Source organism: Akebia trifoliata, chromosome 3 (genome assembly GCF_017979445.1).
Source record: "Akebia trifoliata isolate Shusen 1 chromosome 3, ASM1797944v1, whole genome shotgun sequence".
Classification (NCBI taxonomy): domain Eukaryota; kingdom Viridiplantae; phylum Streptophyta; class Magnoliopsida; order Ranunculales; family Lardizabalaceae; genus Akebia; species Akebia trifoliata.
The window spans coordinates 55,593,817-55,619,582 of record NC_141377.1 but is presented as its reverse complement, the minus strand read 5'-3'; the positions used below and the strand labels follow the sequence as shown (position 1 = coordinate 55,619,582).

General features: G+C 35.3%; 4 protein-coding genes across 7 annotated transcripts; 1 reads left to right on the top strand and 3 right to left on the bottom strand.

The window, feature by feature from the left end:
• Window positions 1-951: 951 nt before the first annotated feature.
• LOC147408134 (Tetratricopeptide repeat (TPR)-like superfamily protein) lies at window positions 952-5,481 on the bottom strand. Its single transcript, XM_086437019.1, has 2 exons — window positions 5,070-5,481; window positions 952-2,573 (listed from the first exon to the last, which is right to left on the bottom strand). The coding sequence occupies exons 1-2, from the start codon at window positions 5,439-5,441 to the stop codon at window positions 1,323-1,325; spliced, it is 1,623 nt and encodes a 540-aa protein (XP_086293145.1). The 5' UTR covers window positions 5,442-5,481; the 3' UTR covers window positions 952-1,322.
• Window positions 5,482-11,038: 5,557 nt separating this feature from the next.
• LOC147408133 (uncharacterized) lies at window positions 11,039-14,736 on the top strand. Of its 2 annotated transcripts, XM_086437024.1 has the most exons (3): window positions 11,039-11,518; window positions 11,630-11,800; window positions 12,182-14,736. In XM_086437024.1, exons 1-3 carry the CDS (start codon window positions 11,191-11,193, stop codon window positions 13,093-13,095), a joined length of 1,413 nt encoding a protein of 470 aa, XP_086293150.1. In that variant the 5' UTR covers window positions 11,039-11,190; the 3' UTR covers window positions 13,096-14,736. The 2 variants fall into 2 exon arrangements, with proteins under 2 accessions (XP_086293150.1, XP_086293149.1); XM_086437023.1 differs by having other exon boundaries at window positions 11,040-11,800.
• Window positions 14,372-14,953, bottom strand: LOC147408132 (PRA1 family protein F3-like). Its single transcript, XM_086432657.1, has one exon. It carries the CDS (start codon window positions 14,951-14,953, stop codon window positions 14,372-14,374), a length of 582 nt encoding a protein of 193 aa, XP_086288783.1.
• Window positions 14,954-18,537: 3,584 nt separating this feature from the next.
• On the bottom strand, window positions 18,538-25,263 carry LOC147408131 (GATA transcription factor 26-like). 3 transcript variants are annotated; one of them, XM_086437022.1, is made up of 9 exons: window positions 24,817-25,263; window positions 22,876-22,975; window positions 21,648-22,016; window positions 21,048-21,435; window positions 20,370-20,442; window positions 20,124-20,227; window positions 19,759-19,945; window positions 19,506-19,626; window positions 18,538-19,203 (listed from the first exon to the last, which is right to left on the bottom strand). In XM_086437022.1, the coding sequence occupies exons 2-9, from the start codon at window positions 22,889-22,891 to the stop codon at window positions 18,893-18,895; spliced, it is 1,569 nt and encodes a 522-aa protein (XP_086293148.1). In that variant the 5' UTR covers window positions 22,892-22,975; window positions 24,817-25,263; the 3' UTR covers window positions 18,538-18,892. The 3 variants fall into 3 exon arrangements, with proteins under 3 accessions (XP_086293148.1, XP_086293146.1, XP_086293147.1); XM_086437020.1 differs by lacking the exon at window positions 22,876-22,975; XM_086437021.1 differs by lacking the exon at window positions 24,817-25,263 and having other exon boundaries at window positions 22,876-24,729.
• Window positions 25,264-25,766: the final 503 nt, after the last annotated feature.

Genomic DNA, 25,766 nt, shown 5'->3' with positions numbered 1-25,766 from the left:
AAGGGAAAATTATATTATTTTCTAACAATATTACAAAAAAAAAAATTTAAACATTAAAGGGTTAAAATGGAATTATGCCCCGCCTTTGCATTCATTGAACTCATTTTTTCCACAAGCATATTTTTATTTGTAAAAAGAACAATATTTTAAAAAGGGCAAAACAATCTTTATAAAATGAATTTAACGGTTAAGTTGACGGAAGGGGATAAGTGACTGCCTCAGCTAACTATTAAAAAAAAAAAAAAAAGTAAGTGAAATTATTAAAACATTAAGGGTTTAAAATAGAATTATGCCAAATTACAAGGAGTCAAAGTGCAATTTACCCTTTTTTAAACAGGCGGAGGATACTGTCACGTTTTTCATTTGCCACGTGGATTCCAGGTGAGAATTATGATAAGAAGTTGATCCGCCAAATATTTTCAAGGGCCGCACTTACCATTTGAGGTAGGAAAATACTGTAGTGACTTCCTACGACACTGTCATTCGAGGAAAGGATCTACGGTGACGGTGGAATACACACCTCCACGAGCAATCCAAACTTTGTTGCTAGAGTAGTGATTTTCTGATTCTCCCACGTGTCATACTCAAAATACTCTCCTGATATGACATGTGTTTAAATCATAGATTTTTTTTATCTCGAGATTCACAACTGCAAATATTTATTATGATTCTTAGTGCATGCCACGCCAAGAGAGCATTTTGTGTCAGCCATGTGGGGGAATCCGATTATCACTACTCTTGTTATTATGGTCTTAGAGTAAGAGTTTTGGCCACCCCATTTGATTAAGTGGCTTACACATTTTTAATACAGATCATGTGGTCTAAATGGTTATTGTAAACTAGGTTTGAAACACCACTGACATGTTTGAGAGATTAGGATACAAAATGTTTATTTTGAAATAGATGACAATTTTTTTTTTAATTTTAAAAGGGAAAATATAAACAACAAAATTTAAAAAAAAATGCTGAAATAGAACTCAAAGAAGTAGGATTCAAGTTATTACATAACCCTGTGATCATATCCTTTCCCTGGTTAGGAAACTAAATAAGTGAAACTTTTGATATCACAAGCTACAAAATCACAAGATACATTTCAGATAATCAAGAGAGCGAGTGTTACATGAGCAAATAAGATCTTCCACTCTTTGCTGGCTCTCAGAAATTTGTGGAACCCAATAACTATTACAGCAGTTGAAGAGTGCCTTGAATCTTCCTCAACTTTCCAGTCTAAGAACTTAGCATATCTGCATCTTGTCCCCAAAAATGAGCAGCAAAAACCCAATTCTGGTCCCAATATATCTGTATTAGATAGACAAAGTGTATCACAAGCTTCCCTGGAATTGATTGAGAAGCATATCAGCTCCATCATCATTGTCTTCGTCGTCCCCATCAATTCTATCTTTATCAACCGATTTTTTAAGGTCATAATCAACTCCACCATTTATGCTAACTAGTGACATATAAGCTTCATCTTCAAGACACCCAACTTGCCTCAGGAAATCCATGAAAGCCTCCTTGTTCAGTATATCAGATTCCTCGTCACAGAGTGAAAGGAAGCTCGACACATTTGCGGGATTTGGCTTCCAATTCTTACCTCCTTCAGCTGACATGGCTTCCTTCATACAAGACAGAGCCTCAGGGATTTGCTTCTCCCTGATATGCCCTTCTGCGAGGAGCTCCCACGTGTTCGAGTTTGCTTTACCTCCCACTTCGAACACTTGTTCAAGAAAACCCTCGGCTTTCTCCAACAACCCATTTCTAACATACCATCCCATGAGAAGATTGCATATTCTAGGGTCATAGGTTGACCTAACTGAAAGCCACTCCGTGTAAATCATTTCTGCACCTTGAATATCACCTAGCCTAACCAAGGAAGCAATCATCGAGTGGTAGCCTAAATTTGGAATGCGAGGGAAGGAAGATTTGTAGGTTTTCCATATTCGGTAAACCTCCACTTTCTTGTTGATGCCACCATATAGGCTGAGGAGATAATGATAAGGGATCCGATCACGACCCGTGATTCTACTCTCAACCTTCTTCAAGCAATCTTTGGCCTTCTCAGCTTGGTCCAGCTTCATGTACATGGTAGCCATTGTGCTGTATGTAGTCCAATTGGGGTTAACAGTGGTGTCACGTTTCATCCGTTCGAGCACTTCTTCCATCTTCTCAGCAGACCCCATGGCCCCACAAGTGGTTAACCATATGTTGTAGGAGTATATATCTAGTGGTATATTCTTCTCCATCATCTCTGATACCAGCGAGATGACTTTTTCAAATTCTCTGAGTTTCATGTAGAGAGTCATCATCACATTGAAGGGAAGTGGATGCATGGCGTAACCTTTGTTTCTCATTTCTACAATGAAGGATTCTGCCTTTTCTCTCATTTTAGCTTGCACATAGGCATTTAGAAGAGCCCCATATGCACGCTTGTCCTTTAAGGTCCCTGAAAGGCTCAAGAAGTATTCTTCAGCACTAGGAATTCCACGAACTTTAGAAATCAGATCTAATTGGATTGCTGTATCACTGGAGGATAATCTAAATCTATCTCCTTGGTCACTCATCCACTCATACACCTGAGAAAATGGAGGAAGAATTAATTTCAATAAACTACCAACGTAGAACAAATCCAAAACTAATAGGAAGGCATTGACAGGTAAAAATCAGAGCACCCATAGATGTGTCTGGTGTTCTCTCCAGCAGTGTACTTTGTTTTCATTCTTTAACATAGGAGACCCTGATTGGAAAGAAATAAAGAATTTGGGGGAGAGGACTGCTGCCCTGCCACATGCAGGTGAGGCCAGACCTCTTTGTGAACAAATGAATGTATTTAAGCACAAATCAAAGTTGATTAAATGATGGTTCAAAGACAAGAAGAGCAATTGTAGAAAAATGCTAACTCTTGAAGGTCATTTCATTTAACTTGTCGAAGGTCCAAAAGAATGTAATCTATCAGAAAATAATCAGTCTGATACATAGTGATATTGGGGCTGTAACTCGTCCAAGAGGTGCTTAACAATGGCGGGGATGGATCAATGCCTGTGTCCAACATTACTGGTAGAGCAGCAACATATCAACATCCATAAGCCATGGATGTCTTAATGAGCCTAATTGCTAAGGTTGGGCTTGGTCCAATCCTGAAAATCACGGATGAAAGGCTTCCTCCCTTCTATACATCCAAAGATAATTTGGGGCTTAGACCCATAGCTCAGTTGGTTTGACACATTGCAGGTTGTGGGTTCCAGTCCAGCTTACCCATCAAAAAATTTTGGGGGAATTAAATAACCTTGCTCCTATGATGGTTTTGGGGAGGGTTTTAAAATCCAAATAACTTCTCTAATTTCCAATGATAAGCTAAAAAGTCATGAAGTTCATAACCAAAATTGTTATCTTGCATTCAAATAAAAAGCAAACAAACCGTAAAAGTTATACTTTCCAAAACTTTCTTTTATGCCAACTTTTAGAAATTGAACCAAGGGGCACATTGTTGAACTTGGTGTTGCTTCTAAAGATTATATGCTTAAGATGACACTGATGAAATCATGAAACAATGAACAATACATGCCTTGGATGTCATTCGCTAGTTGGTCCTCCCATGCTTTGATGATAAAGGGGAAAATCTTTGGAGGCTTTTACCTTTTGCAATTTGTTGGAACATGTGAAAAATGATGAATAACAGATCTTTCAAGGGAAAGGAAGTATAACATGTAGGATGAAATCCTGGCAATCAAAGCAAACATGTTCTTTTGGTCAAATGCCTATAAGGAGTTCAAGGGGAGCTTTTTTGAAGGTTTAATTCTTAAAATGGGCTCGTTGACATTAGGAAGAAGTAAGGATTTGGATTAGGGGAATAGGCCTTGAATTTCCATTTGGGATCGATAGTTTTTGTTTCACATTGTTTCCTTTGTGTTCCTTCAATCTTCTCATTTTATAGTTCTGTTCTTTTCGTTAATACAATTTTTTTTACTTGTTAAAAAGTAAGATTTAAGACAATATCTAGTCCAGCACTCCAGCTCTTTCCATAGATACATCAGGTCCAGAAATATTTTGATTTGAAACTATTCTAAAGTCTAGCTTTTTTTTTTTTTTTTTTTTTTTTTTATGAAAAGTTATTCTAAAGTCTAGCTAATGTCACCCAACAAAACAATAGTTAAAATGATAAACATCTTTACAAAAAACTTGACCAACCACTATCATTTAGGATCTCAAACTAGTTGCCAAAACTCCACAACTACCACACAGTGTCCAATTATTTCAAAAAATCTAACAAAGACCTAACTTTCATGAGGTATAAGAAATTTTATTAGGTAAATAATTACAAGTAGCTTCACTTTCTAAACCAACCAAAACCCATTAAAGGACGTAGAAGTCTACAGTCTAAATACTCTATTGGGAACCAATACTTTGGATGTTGAAAAAAATTATAATTAAAGCTCTAGAAAAATTCTACAAAAAAATGTTTAAAAATTATAAATCAAGATAATTTTTTGCCAATCATCTAGGTGGGTGGGCGACTCAATATATAGGGGGTCCAGACCCTCTATGCATAGGATATGCATGGAGATATTTCGCTTTATTACAGTAACTTTCCTGTCTGATCAGTTGAACTGAAGAAGCTCCTTGGATGCAGTCATCAAATCAATCCAAATCACTATAAGTCTAACTCAACATCAATCATGAACCACAACGTTTCTAAGAATTTATTTTCGGGATCAAAATTAAATAAATTTCTTCACCAAATCAAAACCATATATTCCCACATCAAAGACACCAATCAAATACACAAACGCAATTACGTAGCCAAACTGAAACCTATCCAAATCCCTCATCAAAATTCAAGAACCTCAATCTAATTCTAACTCATCATCAATCACGAACCACAATTTTTCTAATAATTTATATTCAGAATCACATTTAAATAAATTTCTTCACCAAATCAAAACCATATATACCCAAATTGAAGATACCAATCGAATCCACAAACGCAATTACGAAGCCAAATTGAAACCAAACCAAATCCCTCATCAAAATCCAAGAACATCGTACGAATTAAGCAGGAAATTCAAATTTACCTCAAGAGCCGGCTTGAATCTCCGAAACCTCCTCAACTCCTTGATAACGCGGCAAAGCTCCCACTTCGTGAGTTTCCTTCCCTCCTTCTCCCAAAGTTCAATAACAGTAGAAGAACCAAGGTCTGGATTCTCCATTAACGAAATCCTACGATAAAGCGAGCTCCATTTGAAAGCTGACTTCTGCTCGTAATCTACAGTGCCGTAATTATGAATCTGAGAGATCGAACAGGTAATCGAATTGTACTGGTTTCGATCGGTTCGAAGAACGATAGAACGAGAAAACCCTAACCCTAGATGGGTTTGAGAGTAAGAAGATGTTGCCGAGAGAGTGAGACGCTGCAGAGGAGAAGAAATCGAGGCTTGAAGCAGCATTGTCGGAAGGATTTTTTAGAGTGAGCGAGAGGGTTTATGGAGGGTTCAACTGTCCAAGAGATAAGTAGGGTTGTCAATCAATGGTTCGGATCGGTTCAGAATCAATCCAAGAATTAACCAATGATAGTTGGATCAGATCCGGATCCGACTCGATGACTTGCTCCAAAGTCCAAACTCGTAAGGCGGTAAGGAGGAAACTTAAACTATAGTTAACCGATAAAGCCAATAGTTACTTGAATTAATATTAGCTGGAAGGTGGCATCTGCAAATGCACATGTATCACATAAGGGCTTATTTGTAATTTAAGTTATTAATTAAAGGGATTTTGAAGATTAATAAAAAAAGATATTTGTATAATTTCAAAAATTAACCAATCAGGTCGAGTCAATGCAAATTGAGGCTTAAGGCAAAAAATCTAAATGACACCTTTTTCTTATATTTAATATATTAATATAAATAATATTAATTTACAATCCATATAATAAAAACAATAAGGATTTCTAATTTTATTTTTCTAAATTTATTCTTTTTATATTCTTGAGATGTTATGAGATTCCGCTAAAAGTTATTTATGATCTTTATTTTTCAAAAGCTTAATTAATGTCAATCTAGAGATACCATCGATCAGATACACATGAATCTTAGGAGGTGTCTATGATTGTTAGTTAGCGATTGACGAACCTAATAATCCAATCAGTTGATTTGGTTCAATATTCTCTGTAAATAATTGGCAACACTCAACATTACTTGAAATTTAGAAAGAAATGACTAATTAAGATAATACATTGAAAAATACTATAGATGAATAAAATTCCTATCAAACCAATAAAAAACTAAAATGCAAATTTTAACCTATAAGCACTAAGAAAAAATCAAACTAATTCTAAAATAAGATTAAAGAAACTTCCTTTGATGATTAAAAAACAAACTAACAAATAACAACTAAATAAAATAACTAATATAATAATAAATTGATTAAAAAAATAATGATGAAGAGAGAAAATTTAATTGAAATTATTTTTAATTATTTTAAATATTAAATTTACCTTTATACCTTTTATATATGTTCCTTGATAATCCAAACCAAATCCAATCTCTAGCTAACCTTATATATTAAATTTAACTTTATACCTCAACTTCAGTTGACCTTGCAACCAATGTGACAGTTTGCAATTTTCTTAATTTTTGACCAACATGACACTCCTTATATTTTGTTTAAATGTAAAGGTGGGGGCATTTGTGAGATCCAAATTTTTGTGTGCAATCATGTCTTAGTTGCATTATCTCATTATAGTAGGAAAGATAATGTATTGTTGATAAGGAAAGCATTGATCTCAATAAACCAAAGATATGCAAGAGAATTTTCTCCAAAAAGTCATTTCTCATTTAATCACTTTCACTAAATAATTTTTTACAATAGTTCTCATCTCCTGGTTAAGTTCTTATGTTTTGAAAGCATCGTACTCCAGATGTCCTTTGGCCATGCTTGTCTTCCATTTGCAATGTTGATTCCCTCCTATTTGTAACATTGGGAAAAAAGATTGTGATTGATGTTATCTTCTAAAGCGAGAATTGTACATTTCTCACCCCCATTCACTTTTTATTTATAAATAAATAAAAGTGTTTGTTCTACTATGATTATTATGATATTTTATGGGTTTTAATCGTGAAGTTTGTTTTCACTTCTGGCTTTAACTTTTTTTATGATTTTATTTTTGTGAGATTAAGATTGGTTTTGTTTGTATTTGATATTCTATTATTTGAATGAGGCTTTATTATTTTCCTTTTGAGCTTGATCAATATGTTTATATGAGTTTGTTGTATTTCATGATGTGGGTTATCATGGTTTTAGTTTTTTCTGGAATCAATGATTTTTTTTTTTTTGTTGGAGGATTTTCTTTTGGACTTGGAGAGGAGAATTCGCAAACTAAATTCTAGTGCCCAAAAAAACATTGGAGTTTATTTTTGGTGTTAGTGGTAACTTCAACTCTAACTCTAATTCCGTCCAACTATTACTTCCAAACACACCCTTAGTTCAATTTAAACTATTATCCTCCTAGGTTTGGTTGGTGTGGCATGATTATATATAATCGAGATGTAAGTAAAAAACACATATTTACCTGGCAAATAACGGCGAAAGAAGAATAAGAAAAAAAAAAGCGAGGACTAAGCTTTTCCTTTTATGAGGTAGAGGATTTGGTAAGATTCTTATCAAATACCAACAATCAAGCATAGGCGGATCCTTTGTAGCACATGATTCCTATAGCAATCTTGTAGCACACTTTCAAATGATGAGAGAGAGGTATTTTTTGAAAATAAAATAAAATATCTCAATCTTTTGTGATTATGACTTAATTCTGATTAAACAAAAAAAATATAATAAAAAAAAATCAAGTTACTACAGGAACTGTGTGCTACAGAGGATTTATTTCCCAATCAAACACAATCAAGACCTAACTTATTCGTATCCAACCAAAATGGAAATTTCTCGATATTATTTCCTTAATAAGTTGGTGGATCACTAATTAGACATTTGACTCTCAAGATGATTCAAATTGATCATGGCTATGCTCACCTAACAACTCAACGAGGGAGGGGGGCATTGACCGCCTACTACAACACACATACGTTTTCTTTCCAAATTTGAGTGAATATTGAAGATTTGGCAACGTTACATAAAATCTTCCATTTAATATGATATTGAATGCGAATATTACTCCTTCGGCCTATAGATACCCTAATTTTTCACTTGCCTTTTGTTTTTGTGCCTAAGTAAAAAATCTTATTGTTTTACTTAGTAGATCATGATGTTTCTAGCCTTCTTTTGTTGTTGTTGTTGTTTTTTTTTTTTTTTTAGATTTATAAATCTCAAAAAAAAAAATGAGATATTGAAAATGTTCTTGCTTAAAGTCAGCGTCGTTGGTCAGTATGGCATTTTGCATGAAGTTGATAAAGGCATTCATGGGGTTCCCTGCTAAAGATGTTAACGAGGGTTTTATTTGGGTTGTTTTGATTAGGGCTGTCAATGGATGCTTATCGGATTGGATACAACAATATCTAAATTCGAATCCGAAATTTTTATCTGATATCCGAATTCGAATTTGAATCTAACGAATATTCTAAAACTCTATCCGAATTCGAATCTGATTTTCTTATCGGATATTGAATAATATCCGGTTAGAATTCGAATAATTTGTATATAAAAAAAAACATAATTTTTCCTTATCCAACTGATTGTATTATTAAAAAAAACTTATTATGTATTATATTATTTATATAAAAAAAATTAATAAAATAAAATAATATGTATCATATATTATTTCGAATCAGATTCAAAATGTTAATATTCGAATTCGTATCCAATAGAGATTTGAATATATAAAACAATCCAAATTTGAATTTGATATTCGAAAATTTTAGATAATATTCGATTTTTCCAATTTTCAACTATCCATTGACAATCCTAGTTTTGATCGTTGTTCAATAGGCATTTCATTGAAACATTTAGGGTGACTCATGTTAATTAGACTCTCTCTCTCTCTCTCTCTCTCTCCTTCTCCTTCTCCTTGTGTTAATGTTTAAGAATTTCATGATGAATTCAACGAATCATTTTCCTTGGGATTTGATGTCTTTGTTCGCTGGGACTGTATGTCTTATGCTAAGTACTTTTCAATGTATTTGTGAGGATATCATAAGTTCATATTAAAAGTAGTGGGTAGCACATTATTGCAATGGCTGAAGATATGTCAAATTTTAAGCAGATTAATGCTGAAGTGATCTCCATGGGAGACACATGGGAACATCTTGACGTGGTGGTGCGTATATGCCCATAGATGCATTTTTTCAAGATACAAGTAAAACGCATCTATAGACATACACATGCCACCACGTTAAGGTGTCCTCCGTGTGTCTCCTGCTGAGGTCACTCCAACACGACTCTTTTAAGTAACATCACCTTATTTTAATAAGTTGTCACCAAGCATGCAAAAATGAATAAAAGTATGAATTAATGTGTTTGTTTACTCTAGCGAATTTGATTTCTTTACAACATACGAAACAAAGTCATATACAAATGAATAAATTAAAAAACTAAAAATGTCATGTAGTCATGATGATTATAAACCATTATCAACTATAGGATTCAATTATAATTTATTCTGAAAATGATTTGGAGAAGGGAATCTGTAAAACCAAAGTTTTAAGTCTCTTATATACATGGATGTGGAAGATAAATGATCCAGTGGAGGTTACCTATCTTGAATATTGATTTTTTGTCTCTTCAATTTTCATAAGAGTCGTGCTTGAGTAATAGTAAAATTGACATCGATTCTCACATTGTTGGTGTGGATGTATGCACGGAATCATAAACGCTTTTCATCGAGATACGAGTGGAAAGCATCTTTATGCACCTCCACATCAATAATGTGAGAATTGATGTCAATTTTAATGTTACTTCAGCATTCTCCTTAGTAATAAGGACTAATCTAACATGATTATGAATTCGGTTATATTAGGAAAATACCCCAAACTAGACTGAATCGAATTTTCGGATTCGATCTGGGTATGGCTAAAATCGAGACTAACCCAAAAATCTCATATTCGATCCGGATGCAAGTTCCAAATGTCTAAACTGTTGTTACTGAATACTAATTTCTTATGGCAAAGAGAGAAGAAGTTATAATAAATATTAATTTTCAAATTGAATGTAATAGAAAAATATTACCTAAAGAAGAATTGGTTGAGGGGTGCACAAAACGCTGTTCTAAAACAAAATTCGCCCTTGCTATGGTACCACAACCTGTAGGCGTTCGTTCTACAGGATTCAACTAAATTGGAACGTAACTTCGAACTCGATGATGTTGTGTGCTCTCACAACGAATAATAAATTATTGATAGTCAAAAAGATGTAATTTAGAAAGTTTAAATTTGTAAATAAAATTGGGGGCCTTTGCACAGGTTTTCGTACCAGTGGATCCAAATTCCAATTGAAACCTTGGATTTTCCTCTTGGACCTCGTGTGCACGCGTGAATCTGCTCACTACTTCTAACCACTTTAAAATCTATTCAAGAATTACAAATCAATTCTTCTCCTAGTCGATGTGGGACTAAAATTGCTCAAGACAAAAACAAATCTTAAAATAATAAAATAAAAAGTATAAAACAAACATGAGATTGAAATACCCTATGATTAATAGATTGATTTACCATATAGTTAAAACTAATTAAATATTAAAGAATTTTCAAATTCAACCTTCTAAATTCCAACATAAACCACTTGAACCACAAAATGGGTTTTAGGGGAGTCAAACCTTGGATTTGGCAAATCCCCTAAGTCTTACGAACTCACAAAGTGTTAATTTATACTAGAGTTACTATAATAGATTGGGTTTCAATTCGATTTTCGATCCTTATTCGGGTTTGGTATATTTGACGGTTGTGAGAGATGGTGTGATGAGGGCATTTAGGTCATTTTATGCTAAGTATCTGACTCAAAACCCAGGGTGCGGGTATCATCAATTTGAAAATACATGGGGATCCCCAGTGTGAGATCTCTTCAGCCGGAGATAGATAACAACTTGACGAATCAAACTCTGTTCACATGAGATGTACCATATCATTTCTTCTCCTGAGCAGTTCACATAAACTTAGAAATGGCGGGAATGTAAAGTAAATCATAAAACCTTAGCAATCGTTGAGATTGAAACCCTAGGGTTTCAATTTTCAAGCTTCATAGATTGAAACCCTAGAAATGGGGGATCCCTTCGCTTCTCTCCTCCATAAATGCAGGTACTCAGATTCTCAAAATGATCTTCTCCGTTTTTGTCAGTTTTGCGGCGAATCAGACGAGGGTTTAGCGTTTTCAAACCCCTGCGAGGAATCGTCAGTTTCCGAGGGGATTCCGGTAGCTTCCACCGGAATTATGATCTGTTCTCTGCCGGAGAGTTCGATGGACAAAGAAACTCTTCCAGAGGAGGAGTTTCAGACACCGGAGGAGCGTCTGTTGATGATAAGCTCTCAAGAACAGGGAAGAGAAGTTGATGAAGAACAAGTCGGAACGAAAATCGATGGAGTTGACGGTAATGTTGATGCGATCGATCCAGTTGAAAATGTTTCTCCTGATCTCGTTAGAACTGTTGATCTTGATAAGGATACTGATATAGTGTTTTCTGAGGAGATATCTCCGCCAGAGAAGGACTTTTTGATGCGGCGAACTGATGAAGTAAATTGTTCTGGAGATCCTTTTGGAGGAATAGGAGCTCGTGAAGATAGAGTTCTCGAATGTGAATCGAGAATTTTGAAGAGAAAATCTATTGCGGAGGAAGATTTAGGGTTTTCAGAATCCAACGGAGAGGGTTCAGGTGAGCAGTCACAAAATTCTCTTTTTTCCTTTCTGTTTTTTAAATTTGTAAAACCTTCCAAACAAGGGAATACAGATGATTATATTGAGGAATTAATCCGTGATTTATTATTAATCATTGAATATGGTTCAAATCTCAAGAATAATATCTGGGTTTTAGGAAGTTTGAAGATGATGGATTTAGGTAACAATCCCGAAAACATCATTTGTTATCGCAAATTTTTACAGCTTTTTTGAATTTATCCGAATCAAACCCTTACTGAATAATTACGGAATCTGAACTTGGTTACCATGCAGGTAAGTTTTTTATGAAAATTATTGTAATTTTGAAAAGAAAAATCGCACTTGGATGATGGTATACATGCTGCTGATTCTTGTGCAGGAGGTGGTGTGGAGCAATCAAACCAATTACTGACTGAGAAAAATCTAGGGTTTTTGAAGTTGAAGGGTGGTAGTCCCTGTAAATCTGCATCTAAGTCTCCTGAAATTTCTCAGAAGTTCTCAACACTGGCATACAAAACAAATGAAAATGTTTTTGCGAAAGATTCTACCAGAATCAATGAAGAAATTAATTTAGAAAACTCCAAGCCTAGGGACAATGGTGGAGCTCCAGAGTGTGGCAAGGAAATGGCAAAGTTGGATTCACCATTGAAATCGGTTGAAGTTGTTGTTGAAGTGAACTCAAGCAATGGAAAGATTCTAGGGTTAGATCATCCTCAAACAGATGAACATAACAGTGAAATGGGAAATCCAACTAGCAAACGTATAGAGAAGATGGAGGACCCTGGAGGATTCCGTAGACTGCCAAAATGGGTTGATGGAGTTGCGGAAAATGCAATCAGGGGTTCTGTCCCGGGTGGAATGAGAGGAGTGGGGCAAGTGAATGGTTTGGGTGTGGGTGGAAGGAGAGTAGGAGAATTGGAGGATTCAAGTCGGGATCGAAGGAGAATGAGAGAATGTGAGGGTTTGGGTCCAAGTGGAAGGAAAGATATAGAATCTTTCCCCTCTGAGAATCTGCCCGAATCCTTAACAAGTCTCATGGATATAATAAACAGCATTCGAGATGGAAGGAGAATGGGTGGATCGGATAGTTCAAATCCAAATGTAAGGAGGAGAGCAGTCGAAGCTCTGTCCTCTATGAATCCACCCCAGCCCATTATTAATCTTTTGGACGCTATAAGCAAGCTATCCAAAGAAGTTGATCCAAGTGAAGGGGATGTTGATATTCTTGAGGTAGTGGAGCAGGCTGGGGTGAAGTTCCCTCGGCCTCGTTGGTGGAGGCCTGGGGGTTACTGAAGCGAAGAAAATAACTGAAACAGTTATCCTTTTGTTGGGATTCAAATGTGGTGGGTTCTGAATATTTTTTTTGTCGAAAATCTTATGAGCATTTTGGATTCAGAATCAAGAATGAGCCTGCTTTTGGAGTTCAACTCTGTAAAGCTAGAGATTATGGTATGTAGAACAGCCGATGGGATAGCTGAAACCTTGAAAATTTATTTCGAGTTTGAAAGCCATAGATGAGGTTCAAAGTAGAAACCTTTGAAGCATGTCTGCAGAGGGGCGATTGTGGGCGACCTATAGTACTTTGTCCCGCCTTCTGGGGACCTACTCATGTTGGAGGCCTCTGCATTGATTTTGCTTCCCAGCTCACGAAATTTTAAACTACTATAATGAAGTGTAAGAATTCCATCCAAGAATATCTTCAGCTTGAAAGATGGCTGGCGAAGCTCAGAAAGAGAATTTCTTGGAGTTGGGATACCAAATTCAGCTATTGTTTTCAGGTACACAGTTTTTTTGGTAGAATTTAAAGTGCTGGTGGTATATGTATGTTGTAAAGGTCATGTTTTTTTGGCTATATATAAGATAATGGTTTACTGTGAAAGAACATAATAGATTGGAATATCTTTGTTACCTAATTTCGTTGGTTCGAATTTAGATTCAGGGTTTGTGATTCTTCACTCTAGAACGAATCTGGTCCATAGTGGTTGAGGCAGAGATAATTCGTTTCATGGTTTGCTAGTTCAGTTCACTTGTATATATGTATACTTCAAGCATGTAAGTTACAAGTACAGCTATAATTTTAAAATATTCCTAGAGTTAAACAATATCAATTACATATATAATACTTACAAAAAAAAATTTACATATATAATGATCCAACATGTATGTACACGAAGAAGTAGACATGATAAAAGATTTGCTTCTCATTATATATACATGAAGGAAGATCAAGAGGCATAATCAAATTTCTAAAAACAAACTGTTGTCTCTTCACTGTTTGGTTTGCCAAACCTAACAAAATTCAGTGGACCAGAATGATTGGGTTAAAGAATGGTTGGCCTTTGCAGGAATACTTAGATATTATAGGTTAAGGAAATGTTCTATATTTGTTAAAATCCAGAAACAGTAGAAATTGGTACTAGGCATAATTCCATTCTTGAGCTTGAAATAGTATAAAATAAGCATAATTTTTTTTAGTTTAATTTTATTCTATAACCATGGTAGTTCTCTCAAATCCCTTCATATAAACTGCAAATTGATTTGGGAGGACTATAAACTAACTTATATTGAACTAAGCTTGAGATTCGACATCTCGAACTTCATTAGACACGAGGGGTACTAACTCTCCGGCTGCTGAAGCTTCCTCATTAACAAAAAGATCATCACTTACCCGTAAGACCGCATGAACAAGAATGATAGGTATGCCAATGGCAAGTGACACGAGAAGATGAATGATGGCACGGGTGAGGATGAGCTCAACAACAGTCACCATAGCTAGCAAAGCCAAGACTAGCCGTTTGTCGATAATATTATGGAGGACTACAGAATTGGGCACCGCACGCAACAGAAGCAAATACAAGCTTGTCAGTACAGTCATCACCACCAAGAATATCAACGAGAGGCGACGTCTTGGTACAAGACTCACAAAGAGTATCACCCACAACACTAGAATGTAATATACCCCAAAATATCGCAAGTTTCTAATGATCCGCACTGCCGCAGCTTCTGGGCTTATGGGGTTGCCGAAGAATCGTAGGAACCCAAAGTAACTTCTACCCTTTCGGGTTGAGTTCATCGATGAGGGGTTAGAATCCATGTGGGAAGAATTTGATGAGGAAGATATCCTATTATGGATTGTCCCATAACCAACCATCTTTGTTCTTTGATTGAGGAAGATAGATGAAACTGGTTTGTGTCTGAAAAATAATTGGTGATGGGCTTTAAGCCCTAGACAAATATACCCTTGAAAACGGTAAAATTTTGACCCCAAGAAGCTGCAATAAGTCTTGGTCATAAGATTAATTTGAAGGGGATTTATGGTCCCTATAAAGGTAGGGACTTGTACAAGATAAGATGAGACCTCGAGTGACTTGGTCCTTATTTTCTACTTGTAAGTTTCCTCCATGTTTCATCTAAATAAAAAGGGGAAAACCAGCAGAATTGAAACATTCAAAGTATTTATTTTATTTTCTAAACTGTGTTTGTTATTCGATGATTCCTCGAAGAAAAAATAAATAAATAAAAAGAATCGTTTGACCATTTTAATTATTGGGTTGGACCTGATCAACGCCCGTGTCTTGATAATGTTATGCTACCTTACAAAAATTAACAACGGTGAATTAGACATACCCCCTCCACATTTTGGTGAATATTTCAGATACCCCTTATGACAAATACCTCCTCTTATCTAGTATAAATTAAATAATTACGATAAAATGACATAAATGCCCTTATTTTCAACATATAACGAAAACCCCTTGATTTTTATTCGTAAAATCATCGTCAAGTTCTTTGGTAAAAAAATTTACTCTACTCTCCAACCTTTAGATTTTATCTACTTCAACCTTCAGAAAAACTTCTATGGTCATCCTCAAATCCACGAGAGACTCATTTAAGTGTCTTGAAGTGCAAGGAAGAAACGTAAAAACAGTTGAGACATATGCTTTTTGGGTGAGACATGTACCTCACACATTAATTGTTTCCTATTTTTTTTTTTTTTTTTTAATTATACATTAACCGCACTTTCTAAATTTTCATCTCTTCTCATTTTCTTTTTTTATCATTTATTTTTTTTTCATCGTACAACATAATTGGAATATTTAGAAATAATTTTGAGTATATAGTAATAATAGATGCCTACAACACATGCAAAGAAAGTTCTTAAATTGATTTGATTCATAAGTAAATCTTTGTAGTATTTAATCTTATGTGGAAAAAATTATTGAAAAATAATTTTAAATTATTTCTTTAATAAATAGATAATAGTTGAAGATGCGTGGAAAGAATAAAAAACACAAAATGCCTTCAAGAAAATGTAGCTATAACTACTTGAGGCAATAGGATGGATGACCTCCCGGAAAGTCCTTGTATTACGCACTTCCCTTTTTATCGATAAAAAATTATGATAAGCAATAAATTAGAAAAAAATTATAATTAATTAAGATGATTTTGATATGTTCGACAAAGGTCATTAAAAATCCAATTAATACAAATATTCAAGTTGAAGGTCCTAGAAGAGTAAGAAGAAGACTCTTAAGAACGTGGTATGAACTCACACTCAACAAAAGACTTGGCATTGTATAGAATAGAATGGAGGAACATGATTTGTTAAGCCAACCCTCTTGTTATTGTGACAACTTTTAATTAATCAAATATAAATATTTTTTATTAGTGGAATAGACGAATGAATTAAGCCTTCTCCCATAGATTAATTGGAAATGACCTAAATACCCTTTTCTTCAACCTCTAACCCAAAACCTATGAATTTTCTACGTAAAAACATTCAATTGCAAGGTCTTCAACCTTACCATTATCTATAGTTTGCCCCTACTACAAGAAAATCCTGGTTCCACCTCTGTTTGGGGGATGTGCCTCCAATTTGACTTTCTACAAGGATATCTCCACTAAATACCAAAACCAAGCGTAAAACTTCCTGAAAATAAATTTGGAGGAAAATCAAGATTCACAAGTCCATTCCATAAAGAAAATGGTACTTCTTCTTTTAAGAAATAAAAGTACATTATAATAAAAAGTGTTTTAGGACTTTAGGGTAGGCCTCCTAATCAAGACCTTAACATCATGCCTGTCTTACCTAATCTTGCACCTCATCCAACAATTTTAAATAGGCAACAGTCACCCCAACTAGCAATTATTTTTGGCCAAATTGTATAATCTTGGATATATGTGACAGCGACAAAAAGAGTTGCTCAAAGTTATTTTCTACACCGCATCCAAAATATTGGGGTTGGCAACATGAATTGTCTTTCCTATTCAACTCTATCTAGAGCTTTATCTTCAATCAATTGCTAAATTGCAAAGCACATACAGTATTTAATTGATTCCTGATGAGCAACAGACTATGGCAGTACCAAGTGCACATGGCAACTAGTGTCTGACATATGAACCTTGGAAAATCTTTAACATTTGAAGCAGCATGAAAGATACTAAGTAAAGAAACTAACATGCGAAAAATATGTATAATTTGGGTATAGGATGCAAGACATGAAGAAGATGGTGTTTGGCAAGTAAAGCTAGAAGATTGAAAAACACCCCCAAACAAAAGTTTCGGGACGCACTAAATGATTAATACTTTATTTATCTACTTCACTAACACCAATAACAAAACATATCCCACTACCATTAAGAAAAAAAATCACCGTCACCATGTTATCCCAAAATAATTTGGATCAGTTGAACGAGTCATACTCCTCCATACAATTCTATCTAAAGCAATGTCAATTTGAGTGTTCATATGTGCTCTCATTACCTCGATTCATGTTCTCTTACTTTTTTAGAACCTCCAACTTGCATATTCTTCTAATTGGGGTTGTAAATGAACCTTGCTGCACAAAACCAAACCATCTCAATTGACTTTCCTTCTGTTTATCATCCATTCGGGCAATTACATTGTCAGGAGTACATTCATTTCTAATTTTTCTTTCTTGGTCTTTCTGCTCACCCATTGAATCATCCTTATGTCGCATATTTTGTTTCTAGAATGCGTAACATTCAAGCACTCCAAAAGGCATAGTTGGCTCTTACTATCATCTTTAAAAAAATTCCACTTAATTTTGATTGGGATGCGCTAGTCACATAGCACTCCAAAAGCACATCTCCACTTTAACCATCTAACTCTTATTTTGTGGGCAATATCCTCCTCAATCTCTCCATTCCTATGTATAATAAACCAAAGTACCAAAATGGTTGTTTCTGGGTATTTTTTGAACATCAATTTCTATTGGTTGTTACTCTCCATGAGAGCCATTACTAAGGTAGCACTCGATATATGATTCTGTTTATTTTGAAACCTCGAACTTCGAAACAGCTCTAAGGTTCTAATTTAGTATTGACTCTCTCTAGTGTCATCAACTAACATTAGGTCATTAATTAATAACTGACACTAAAAAGACCCTCTCTTAGATATGAGCACTACTTCGTCTATAACTAGAGCAGACGTATGTTTACTCAAAGCTGATCCCTAATGCAAATCAAAGGTAATTGATGCCACAGCTTTCTCATACATGTTCTTAATCAAAATAAGTTTCAACAGTGTGGGAAGAGCAACAATTCACATAAGATTAACTTCTTCTCTATCTTGCTTGACCCAAGTTTTTCGCTTAAAAGGACAAAGGAAAAAAGAAATCACCATTGGCATGGGACATGGACATATCGGAAGGAAAGCATGGATGCCAAAACTATCTTCAAATGCAGCCCCAAAAGTACATTTTCATGATCATAAAGCAGCTATAAAAGCGATATCTCAAGTTTATTTGCAAGGCAACAACTTACTTACATGTAAAAAACTCTTTCTCACCTGAGCTCTAGACATAACCACCTCTTCTGCATTTTGAGCTATATATTACAAGCTTTTGTCAGCCTATACAAAAAACCCACCACATTCATCCCTCAACAAGTTCAAAACAGGTCAGCATACTCAAGCATGTAAGAGGAAAACTATCCATCAAACAACATTTACATAAGACTCTTGCGTATTTGGCAAGAAAGGCAAGTGGACCATAGGCCCCACTTACAGGGGCCTAGAAGAAGTGAGATCTATATAAGCTCTCACGTTTCGAAAAGTCTACAAGCATCATCAGGGATGAACGAGATTTGGGTATACTACACTACTACTAGTGCTTGCCTGTTGGGAGCCGAAACTTGATGGGTATAGAAGCTCGGCCTGTGGAAAGGATCCGTTGGATGGCACATCCAACAGTAGGTCTTGATCAGATGTGTCGTCAGTGAACTGTAAACAGTCCAGCATCATGGAGCTCCTGTCGGGAGGGAAAGCAAATAGGCTTCTTGGACTGAAGCAAGAACCATCGTTGTCAATGAGGTGTTCCTTCATGTCAGAGCTAGCCTTCGAGACCAACCTTTTGGGGCTTTTCATCATGGTCTTTTGCTCTGACATATGCAAAAGATATTAGTAATGCATGGTTTTGGAAGAACATATAAACAAAGAACTTGGGCCATTATATAAGTTCTCTCGTCATTATTGAAAGGTAATTTAATAAAAATAGGTCAGAATCATACAAATAGTATGATATTAGTAAATCAAAATAAGAAAACTATAGATTTAATGTGTCAGACATGTAAAGAAAATGCACATGGTTCATATGACGCATAAACGAAAGATGTAAGAGGTGCAAAATAAATACAAACTATGAACACAACAATTTATATGAGCAGATTTCAAAATAGCTAACCTGGAAAGTTCTGGTTTTGGCCATCACGAGGTTTCTTTAAAGATGGCATGTTACTTGACCCAAGGACATTGGGTCCGATTGCAAGTCCATTCCCTCCTCTAACTTGTTTAAGTTTTATATCCTAATCCCAGTAAAACAGACAAAAGAAAAGCAATTAATCGGAAGCAGTACTGTTTTCAATTTTCAAGGAATCCAATCAAAACTAACGTCTCTCATGATGCAAGATTGAAGTTGAAGAGTGATGAGTTCAGACCTTGAGCAGGTTACGGTGTTCAACCCATTTGGATTTTGTCAAATTGGCTAATGCAAGTCTCTTCAGAGTCTTACACTCTTCGATGTCCACTCCCGAGTAAGAGAGATCAAAGACCCCTTCCGCAAGAAGTTGTTGAAAAGAAGATACATTCTCCGCAAATTGAGGACTATCAAACATGCTTTTAAGGCTACATTTGTTATCACAAGATCATGTGATCAGTAATGAAGTCACCCTCACTCGAAGAAAAAATAGAGCAGTATGATATAAATTTGACAAATAGTTAAGGGCAACATATTGTTCCATGTATAATCCCAAGTTATTATCCAATAATCACGAAATTGAACAAGACAAATGAGAATACAAACCTGTCGGGAAGTCTGGCAGTGTCCATAGAAGGTAAATACTTCATCAATATCAATTGTTCTTCACGTGTGAAATGTCCCACTAACTCCTCAAAGCTAACAACATCCTAATCCAAACATGGACTGCAATCAAGTGAGATACAAAGCAACTAAATGAAGAACATAATGTAACATCTCGGCAATCAATAACCACATGAATGACTTTCTGCATGTACCAACGAAACAAGAAGTTTAGAAGTGCAAACTTACTTTTAGATCTATGGATCTCAGTGGTGAGTTGCGATTTTGCAAAATGTGTAACTTTTCATGGTGAGACTTATCCCTGCAATGTCGAAAACAGAATAATCAACCCATTGAAGCAAAATATTCCAAACTATGCAGTACGATGGGTTGGTTCCTTGGGACCCAACTTAAGCCCCATTACCCTCTCATATTCATAATTCTCCCCCTCTCGGAGTAGTTGGATTGGTTAACATGGTACGAAAGCACTAGGTTCGTATAGGTCACGAGTTCGATTCTTTCTACCCTTATGGGTGAGGGTTGAGTGTATATTTTCCTCCACACTCGGGTGTGTCATACCCCAATTAAGCTCCGTGACCAGCTTATATTTATAGTTCTCCCCCTCTCCAACAGATCGGTCTTTCATAGTAGTTGGTTGGTTAATATGGTATCAGAGCATTAGGTTCGTATAGATCGCGGGTTCGATTCTTTCAACCCTTATGGGTGAAGGGAGCGTTGAGTGTATATTTTCCTCCACTCTCGGGTTTTTCATACCCCAATTAAGTCCTGTGACCCTCTTATATTTATAGTTCTCCCACTCTCCAACAGATCGGACTTTTGGAGTAGTTGGTTGGTTAACAAATTGTATATACTAGTAAGCTGGACAAAAAAAAAGGCTTAAATGAAAATTGACAAATATAAAATCACCTTTTTGTGAGCTCTTGTTGAGCTCCTTGTCCGATAGGCTCCTTGATTTTATGTACAGGCAGGGCCACGGAATCTGACAAAACCTCATTTAAAGTGTTTGATTTGTTCTCTATTGAAAAGGAGCTCGCTTCTGATTCCTCCTCCCGAATTGCAGAGTTTGGATGCTTGAAGAGAACGCTCCCGTGGCCTATCTCAACAAATACCATTGGCGTCTCATTTTCAAAAAGCAAATCCTCTTCCGAAGATCCAGAAAAGTAAGACTGTTGCTCATGTAAAATGGAGTATAGATCTTTCGTAAGCTTCTCGACAGGTGATGGCTTTGGACGACCCACACAGGTCCTCTTCCTTGACGGGACAAGTGAATCCCACACGATGGATTGCGCTGATCCTGAAAAAATTAATTCGATCAAACTGGGGTTGAATACATGGATCTTGCATTACATATTATAGTGGATGATTTATGTACTTCGTCATTTCAGCAATAATATATCTCATTTTGAGGCTTTAGGTGACATATATACATCATAAACCCATATTAAATTCCTCCATGAAGCTTAACGTTAAAGAAAAAACCAAATAAGGATGTGTGCAGGGTCTAACCTGTCAGTTCATTTGCATCGATGCCACCAAATTGTGCACAACTCTCAGAATAAGATATGGCTGACCCAGAACTTGATCTATTGCTTGTATCCTCCTCTATACCCCTGCGGAAGTTTTGGTCATATTCTGGGATCCCCCCTTCAACTACCACAATATCATGGGTCTGCTTTCTTTTGTGCAACTTTGCCTCTTTATTCCTAATGGATATGGTCCTCACTTTAGGAACTTTGTAATCCTCATAATCATCAGGTTCTGCACGAGCGTGTAGTGGGGTGTAGTTTAAAAGTGTTCCTTTTGTTCTCCATCTAGATCCACATGCATTGCACAACACCGGCTTTTCTGGTGGTCCGTTACGCCAAAGAGGGGTGCCTGTTACAACGAAGACACATTACAAAATATAAACATTCAAACATATAAAACATAGAAGAGCAAAGCTGAACTAAGCCGGGCTCAACCCATAGCTTAGTTGGTTTGACACATTGCCAAACAACTTTGAGGTCGTGGGTTCAAGTCCAGCTTACACCCCCTCCACACAACACCCCCCCCCCCCCCCCCCAAAAAAAAAAATAAAAGAAAAAAGAGCTGAACTAAACCTTCTTGTCTGAATCTCCAATGGGAGTCAATTCCAAATTTTGCATAATCGTGAATTGTTTATTCTACTTGAGTTCTTGATCTTTAGAGAAGTGAAAAGCTCAAGGACCAGTATATAGCTTAGCAGCAAAATTGGTAGTGTAGTGCTATAAATCTTGCAAAAAATCTCATGGTGTTGAGTGTTTCAAGTTTGAAACTTTGTATAGATAAATTATTTGAGTAAAAAGTTTGGTAATCCATGTCATTGTTGCACACAATAGTATGGGTTTCTGCACAGACCGATGCTAGCCCACTGACATCTATGCCACATTGTATGGTCCTAGTTCTGCAACAAGTGGAAATTTTGGAATTTTAAGCTTATTGACCTAGGTCTAGCAATGCTTGTTAATATGGCATTATATAAATTGGCCAGGCACGTATCATGGTTCTACGGACCAAATATCAAACAAAAATGCTATCTCAAGCACAACTCAAACCTCTCAAGCCATGAAACACAGCTACTAGTTGAGATCTTTCACAAGACCTTGTCCAAAAAGCTAACAAAATGCCAACTTGAGACAAAACCCACCATACATGTAAATATGCTTAGTGTGCTTAAATGATTACAGCTCTAGACAGTACTGTCCTTGCCATGTACCTTTACTAATGTACATTGGAGAATATAAACAACTAAACCAACTCTAATCCACCATTGAGCTCAAGAGCAAAGAGCAAGTCTTTCTAAACATGTTGCTAACCTGTAAAGAGAGAAGACCTGAATGAAGAAAGCTCTAAATAAAGGAAAGGGACAAAAGAAACAAATTGAGAAGTAGACTTTGATGGGACGAGATGTGGAAGAGGGATGGATTGGTGGAGTGTGATGAAGTAACCCCCAAAAATATTCATTTTTGACATTTTATAGATTTGGATGCAACACTTCCACATTTTCCCTCTCTCTTTTTTCTTTTAAAAGAAAAAAAAATTGACATGGAAAAGATGTATGTTTAGCACATACCAATTACTAGGTATAAGATATAGTGCATTACCTTGCCAATCATAAACCGCCTCTCATATAATAAGTAAACTATACTACATTTAAGAATCCTATCCTTTTGTGCTTCCTGAATGTGCCATTTTGTTCAACATAAGAAGCAAAGCATTTTGGAGGGCAAGATTTATCAGAATAGATGGAGAAACAAGTAAATTAAAAAGGCAGGGATAGTCAAACCCACATTTACCCTCTTAAGAAAAAGGATAATTTAGGTAGCCATGGTGATCACCTAGTGGAAGTTTACCATAATCAACAAAGAAAGAACCATCAAAATAAGCTTAGCAGAAAATTGAGGCATTTAAAATTTGGCGACCTAAATGGTTCAATTCCCATTGGAGGATAGAGTAAGTAGTGTCATTTGGGTTGAAGATACACCAATGCAAAGATGTTTTTGTCTTTTGATGGGTTAACAGAGACCCAACCCACAACCTCAAGGTTGAAGCAGAGAGCAACAATTGTGCTACAAGTTTGACTTCAACAAATTATATGTGACTACGGCGATGTGTAGGTCATCTCAATAATGTGGGAATGGTTTATTTTAATTTTCAGAAGCGATTTTGTGTCAGTTTTTAGCTGATTATCTCTACCCCCAAAGACATTTTGACTATCTTTAGTCTTTGGTTCATTCTAAGCTCAGACAATGGAGTGGAAACAGTTAGCAACCACCAGAATTGGGAGTAAGCTCTTGGTGTCGCACTTCTAATAACAATGCATTAACAAAAGATATTTTGGAATCAAAAAGAACAATTTTAGGATTCAAAGAGAATTATTCAAGTTTCAACTTCTCTAACAAGGCAATTCTAACTAGTGAACTTCACTAAAAATTGCAATCTAGGCTCCACGGTTATTATACTTCAAGAAAAGATTTGGGACAGAATTGGTCTAATGAAGTGGATGCTTAGAATTAACTTAAATGGTAGTTCATATAAATATTATCAATTCAAGCACCCCAATATGTCATCAAAGCCTAGAACACGACCTCGAATGAACATGGGACTAATTCTAACATGAATTCATCCCAAAACATCAGAGGATTTCCAACATAAGTAAACCATGAAATTTTATCTTCAAAAGCCACAACGAAAAAAATCGAACACATCTGCAGATGAGGAAACAAATCAAAAAACAGATTCTGTGATAACCCAAACCACCACAGACTACAAATTCAATTAACAATTAAACAAATAACCAGATATTCAAGAAAACATGTACCAAACAATAAGACAATAGTAATAAAAATTCATTGAATAATAAATACTTAGTGAGAAACTCAAGGATTAAACCCAACAATTTTTGTAAATAATTCTATTAACACAATAAATATTTAGAAGAAAAAGGACACATTTACACATATCCTTATTTATTTTCTAAGAAAAAAAATGTTCTTTATTAATATTCTCTTCACCATTGAAATATACTAGCATATAGGTCTGTTCCTTCATAAAAGAGTTCAATATTTTTTTTAAAGTCCAATTTACATATAATAACTAATATAAAAATATCCAAATTTTCTTGAATAACAACCCAAAAAAAAAAAAAAAAACTCACTAGTAACTCCACAGTGATAGCAAGGCCCTTGCTTTCCCATGTCTCTTTTCTCTTCTTAAACTCCAAACAAAGATTTAAGAAACAGCAAAAAAAAAAAATACAAAACCAAAAAAAAAAAAAAAATTCTAGTTTCTTCGAATTAAAAAATTAAAAAAACATGTTACAAGAAAATATTATTAGGTATGGATGGTTTTTTTTTCCTGAAAGAACCCAGATAGAATTGAAGAAGAAAACAAGAACCCAATAAACCCAGAAAAGGGTATGTGTTAGAGAGAGAGTCAAAGAAAAATTCAGAGAAAATAGTAGAATGAAAAAAGAAAAAAAAGTTGAGAGACTGAAATGGGTATTTAGCTTGGAATCTGTAAAATCAAATGGAAGAGAAAAGACCCTTCAAGGAATCTAATTAAAGGTGAGGAAGGAAGGTGAGAGAGAGAGAGAGCTTGTCTGAATGACCTTTTGTTGTTGGTGTTGTATGGTTTGTTTATAGAGTAAATGTTCAGCTTTCATTGCTTTATTTTTATCTTATTGAAATCTTTAAAAGCTTTTAATATTCAAAATCTAATTTTTTTTTAGTGGGATAGGGGCAGAGAGGGAATAATGTAATAATAATGACTCTGGACTTTTTTTTTTTTTTTTCTTTAAATTTCGGAATCCAAAATAGAGAAAAAAATAGATAAAAAATAGAAATAATAAAAGCAAAAAAGAACAAAACTACAAATCAAGTTTGTTTCTTCTTCTTCTTTTCCAGAATAACAAGAATATTTTCTTTTGTGATTGAGATAAATTCTCAACTTGTTATATTATTTTTTTAATACAATAATAAATATAAATAAATAAATGTTAGTGTGGTGTGGCAACATTGAGACTTATGGTAGCTTGATCACATCTTAAGATCATTGACTTAGGCCATTTTTTTTTTCTTACGATCATCTATTAGATAAACAATAACA